This window comes from Labrus mixtus, chromosome 8 (assembly GCF_963584025.1).
Source record: "Labrus mixtus chromosome 8, fLabMix1.1, whole genome shotgun sequence".
Lineage (NCBI taxonomy): Eukaryota > Metazoa > Chordata > Actinopteri > Labriformes > Labridae > Labrus > Labrus mixtus.
In genome coordinates this window covers 14,490,173-14,496,113 of record NC_083619.1, presented here as the reverse complement: position 1 = coordinate 14,496,113, position 5,941 = coordinate 14,490,173, and the positions used below count along the sequence as shown (strand labels likewise).

Here is a 5,941-nt window from a genome sequence, read left to right as displayed (position 1 = left end):
TCTCTTTTTCCTCTGTCTCCCTGACAGTCTTCCCCCCTCTCTCTCTTTCTCTGTGTTCTCATGTCTTTTCCCCTATGATGTCTCTCATCTGTACCTTGTGATCCCTGTGCTTCTCACTTCTCTGCATGAAAAGGAAACAGGCTATGAATCAGCCAACGTCAGGGTTTAACCCTTAAAACATGGTGATAAAATATGCCGTGAATGTCCTCGTTCAGTGTTTGGCAACTTGTGCCCTCAGAGGGTTGTGAATCATGTTTGGCTTAGTGTTTCTGTGACCGACCTACCTCGACTCCATGGTTTTTATGTGCTACCATCATAGAGCGGGGGAATGTGAGCATATTAATACAGTCACACTTTAATGTAGTGTTCAGTTCAAGATTCAATTTATTCTCACTTCCATAATGCACTCTCAGCGGAAGGGAAATACCATTCTCCTAAAATCAGGCGCACTTTAAAACTGAAACACATTTTTAAAAGAACAAGACTCAATAGGACATATGACACTGAACACAAACCTGTCAAGAACCAAAAATCACATTCAAGAGCAGTAATATATATTCAAAAAAAAAGTGCTAAAACCATATGGGCTGCTTTTCAAGTAAGTGCAGAGTGTCAGGCTGAAAAGAAGAAAGCCACCCCAACCCCCACTCCTCCATACCTCTGCAAACAACCTAGTGTCTGGATATCCTCAATAGAGCATTAAAGGGTCAGTTCACCAAAAATATTTACCTCACAGTGCCCCCATTACTCTGTGAGACCCAAAACCTTCACTGCTATTATTTCTCTGGATATTTTTTTATTGCAAAAAGTAGTTCAGAATTGTTTTTTTTAAAGCAAAGTCTTAGACATTGTTCAAAGAAACAAAACTAGATCCACACTGTTTAATGGAGATGGGAGAAATCCTAACACCTTGCCAAATCAAACCTGCTTTGCTTAAAATAACGTGAAAGTGGAAATGAATGGGTGAACTTATCCTTCAAGGCCTGAAAAGAAAGACTCCTCGTTAAAACGTCTTTAAACATGTTCACCTCTCTCTGATTTTACTTTATCTCTCCATGCTGCGTACTCCTTCGATCTCCTTTTTGTTATTGTCATGCTATAACATGTAGACAGAAACAGCAGTACTTTAGGAACTGAGATCAAGTTAAAGGGTTGTGTTTTGTTTTTCCCAGCATCCCCTTTTCCGTTAAAAAAGGCGGTAGTTCTATCAATCGGAACAGTTGATGAATGCAAATTCTTTTTGGTTCCCCTTTTTCTCTCCGTCCTTCTTTTCTTCTTTAGTGTAGCCCCCTCCCATACACACACACACACACACACACACACACACACACACACACACACACACACACACACACTCACACACGTCTAATCCTCTCCCTCTCCCCTTCGTACAGGAACAGCCTGAAGGTTTTCTGTTGCATAGGGTTGATGATTGGCAGTGAATAACCAGTAGTACTGCTTAGTATGTGATGGTGACACATAATGTTCTACCAGAAAGAGTTATTGAGCAAATAAAGATGTAACAACAATTTCCTAACAACCTTTTTTTTTTCAAACCAGCGTGGAAGTATTTGTAACAAAAAATGTGAATTGTCAGTGGTTGCCATTTAACCTGTTGTGAAATCAAATTATTTCAAATGTTTTAGACACAAGTGACAACGGACTGATATAATGTTTAGATATAAAATGGTATTGGAAATGAACAGACTATGCTGACGACACAGATTCATCAACACCGGCTGTGCCTCAAGGTGCTGTTGAGTTGTTCCTGAGGGTTGACGTGAGTGAACCTGCTGGTTCATGTGCTGCTGGCAGCAGTGTTTACAGACAAAGATAATACTGCTCTTCCGAAGCAGTACGTCATCTTTTTTCTGCACCTGGATAAACTGGTTCCCTTAGTGCTGATGTAGAAACGATTGTTTGTATTCAGGAAGTAGTGAGCTAGAATCAAACATCCCTCTTCAAGTGAGCGTGTACATAGAGAATTTTGAAAGTATATTTCACATGTAAACACAACATGTCATTCCTTTAACACTCAAATTTCAGATTTCGTGGTATGTGTTAAAAGCTCATGACTTGTGTGGTTGTTTGCTTGCCCTCAGGTTTACACCGTGGGTGGTTACGACGGGCAGAGCCGCCTGAGCAGTGTGGAGTGTTACGACTCCTTCTCCAATCGCTGGACAGAGGTGGCTCCCATGAAAGAGGCGGTCAGCTCTCCGGCAGTGGCCAGCTGCGCAGGAAAGCTCTTTGTCATAGGAGGAGGCCCAGACGATGACACTTGTTCAGACAAGGTAACAAGGAAACAGTTGTGTGCTTCCTCTTACCCCACACTTAAACACATAGTGATGACAGCACAGGGGCTTTTTTTTGGTCCCAGATTACCTGTTTTCAGTGATGATACCTTAGAGATTTAAGGGAGTTTTTAAAGTACACCTTTCAGTGGGTTGACTTAACTTTCTGATGTGACAAGAGGTATGACTTCAAATGAGACTGTGCCCCTGGATTACAAGCCAACATATCTTGTCTGTGTTTGTAATTAAAACAAACTTTAAGGAAGAAATTTAAAGAATTTGTTCATGAAAGAGAAAAAGTCCAGCTAATCCACAATAAGGCGTCTTGTCTTTAGTTTCCTGTCTGGAAGACGATGCATCCATTAATATCAAACATCACATAGTAAAGATTGTCAGTTTGCTTGTTTGTTATGAATCTTCTGGTCAGTCCTGATTAAGGTAGTTTTCACATACTAATAGTTTTTTTTATTTTTTTTTATTTTGGGGATTTGTATGCCTTTATTCTAGAGACAGGACAGTGGATAGAGTCAGAAACCAGGGAGAGAGTGAGTGGGGAATGACCTGCGGGAAAGGAGCCACAGGTCGTAATCTGAACCCGGGCCGCACACACTCTGAGGACTAACCTCCTCTGCATGGGGCTTGCACACTAACCACTAGGCTACCAGCGCCCCCATGCCAGTTCTTTTAAACGTTACAATAATTTCAGGTTTCATTACACATCATCGAGACATTGATACCAAGAAATCAACACAACTAACTAGATGTAACTTTATGTCACAGGTTCAGTGCTATGATCCAGAGACAGATACTTGGTTACTGCGGGCCAACATCCCCATCGCCAAGCGTTGCATCACAGCAGTGTCCCTAAACAACATGATCTATGTGTGCGGTGGTCTCACAAAGTCCATATTCTGCTACGACCCTGCAGAAGACTACTGGATCCACGTGGTTAACACCTTTAACAAACAGGTAAGAGAGAACATTTTAAGACGTGAACCTTTAAGAATCCTGAATCTCCACGATCTAAAGATACAAACCTTTGACCCTGCAGGAGAGCTGTGGCATGTCAGTGTGCAACGGTAAGATCTTCATCCTCGGGGGCAGAGGAGAAAATGGCGAAGCAACAGACACCATCCTGTGTTACGACCCGGCAACAGGCATCATCACAGGAGTGGCAGCCATGCCACGGCCGATCTCCTACCACGGCTGTGTGACCATACACCGCTTCAACGACAAATACCACAAGCACTGACCACGACCCAACACACGGACCACACACTCACTCTGACATAGGAGCACACTAAAAAAAACTACAACTCTCTAAACTGTATGCTCTTTAAGCACAGCACACGCACAGCACAAACACACTTCTTTCCAACAGTACTGGTGAGCTAATTTATTTTCTCTCAGCATCATGTAGCAAAACTCATTGTGGTTCCCTGAATATTTTGATCTTCTTTACTTTAGTTAAAGCCCCTCTGTGGAAATGTTTAACACTTGATAATAACCTCTTGGTAACTGTAGCAGAAGGGAAGTCAGAAAACTTGCAGGATGTAATTGTTAGTAACTCCAAAAGGTTGGGAAGTTATGGATCAGAAGTGAAAAAAAACTTAAGAAAAATTATAGTTATAATGGTAATTATTGTGATAACTTCTTGAAATACCCAACATGAATATTTAGTTTTTATTTTTAGTTTTTTGAAATTATCATAGATATTGCTGATGAACAAAATCAATACATTAAGACAAACATAAAAAAAAAAAGCCCACCCAATCATGATCTGCCAGTAGAAGAAAAAAAGCAATATTCATTGATCAGTGATGTCCTTTTTAACTCTTTTAATTGATGATAAAAATGACCTGATAAAGTGGTGAGCAGTCAGACAGCCGCTCATCCACAGAATCAGAGGTTTGACGCCTCAGCCTCTGATACAAATAGCAGAGGCTGAGTCCTCAAAACATTTGAGCGTCGTCACTGTTCGCTCACTTCTTTTTCCTACCTCTTTGCTCACATCAATCCAATGTTCACCTGCTCATCATCGATATGTGTTTCCCCTTTTCCCTGCTCCGACTGTACCATCACCTCACATATCCTTTCTACATTAATATCTCCTTTTTTAAGCTTTATTCCACTCCATAATCATTATTGCTATTACTCATAACTGACTTTTTTATTTTTTATTTTCTTAAGTTATACTTGTTTGTACTTTTATAACTGAATGTTTACTGTACTATACCTAGCTTTAGTGTGTCTGTTTTTTTTTTATAGATGGTAGATTATTAGTGTACTTGGCTTGCGGTTGGTTTAGTAGATGTGAGAAGCCTTTGCAGATCAAACTCAAAGACGGCTCAGAATAAGTTGTGTGCATGTTTGGTGTGTGTGACTTTTACAACATGGTCTGGATGTGCTGGAGCCAGGTGGATTTATCTGAGAATTCTAGTGTAAGTGTTGCAAGGCTACAAAGTTCTGTCAGAGGAAACTTTCCCACCGGCGGTGGCACCTCTCACCTGTTCACTACGTGTAAACATGTCACTCGGGGTAACCATAGAAACCTCCAGCTGTGTTTGAGTCTTTGCGTGATTACTGGTCAACGAAGGGGGCGTGTGTAGCAGTGCTATTCTACGCATAGTTTCTGAATGATGACAATTCAGGATGATGTGGCTCATGGTCAGTAAAAGTCATCTTTTACTACATTAGGTGTTGATAGACTAGAACTATTGCTGTGAACATAACTTTAATATGTTTTCTTTGTTTAACTTGTATTTAAATGTATTTCTTTCTTGGTTGTATATTGTGTTTTTCTGTAACTAAGAGCCCCAAATGTGCACTTTGACAGAATCCTGTTAAATGTAGAATTAAGTGATAATGACTTCTTGTTTGTTTTTTACTGTATCAGTAAATGTTCTTTGCTTTCATGTGACATATGGAAGAGACACTAAAAGGGCCTGTCAGTTCCTCCTGTTTGTTATGACCTGTGTTAGTTCTGAAATTCTAACCGAAATATCAACAAAAATGCTAAAAGAAAACGATGTAAAGAGGAAGTGAGAAGCTTTGACTTCCCTTTAAGTGGACAAGAGGCAGATAATTGGTAAGTTGATGTTTGTTTTTGTCTCTGTTTGTCAATCACAAGGACAAAAAAATGTAGGGGGTTTCAGCTTACACCATCCTGCAGGCGTTTTCTCAGAAGGATGGGTTCAGGGTCAGGTATTCTAGTAGTAGCTCGGGGCCTCGGGCCCACCGACACTACTTTGAATTTTAACAAACTCTGTGTAACTCAGGAGGCAAACAGGAGGAGGCTTACAGGCAAAGAAAGTTGTATAGCAAAAGAGCGGGAGTAAGATAAACAGAGAGAGAGAGAGAGAGAATTTGAGTGTGTGTGCGTCTGTGATTTCACTGAGTATTTACACAATGCATTGTTTTGTTATCTTGATTTTTTTACTATCTATGTAGAGGCTTTCATACATTGTTTACTTTGATAAGATTGTGTTTGTTGGTTTGTATTTCTTTGCTTCTTGTGGTGAGTTCTGGGACTGTTTGTTGCTAGGATATTTTGACTCCCAAATGCAAATGACGTGCCTGAAATCAAACTCTGCAGAGTTAAGAGTTTAAACCCAGTTGATGGATTTTAATTGGACTGCAGACAAAAGCCA

At 40.4% G+C, this 5,941-nt stretch overlaps 1 protein-coding gene across 1 annotated transcript in view; it reads left to right on the top strand.

Moving 5' to 3' along the window:
* The window catches only part of klhl24a (kelch-like family member 24a), a 17,790-nt gene extending 12,419 nt beyond the window's left edge, over positions 1-5,371 (top strand). Inside the window, exons 6-8 of the mRNA XM_061044560.1 lie at positions 2,103-2,291; positions 3,072-3,260; positions 3,343-5,371. Coding sequence (XP_060900543.1) covers positions 2,103-2,291; positions 3,072-3,260; positions 3,343-3,543 — 579 coding nt within the window. The 3' untranslated portion in view covers positions 3,544-5,371. The remainder of the gene's footprint in view (positions 1-2,102; positions 2,292-3,071; positions 3,261-3,342) is intronic.
* Positions 5,372-5,941: the final 570 nt, after the last annotated feature.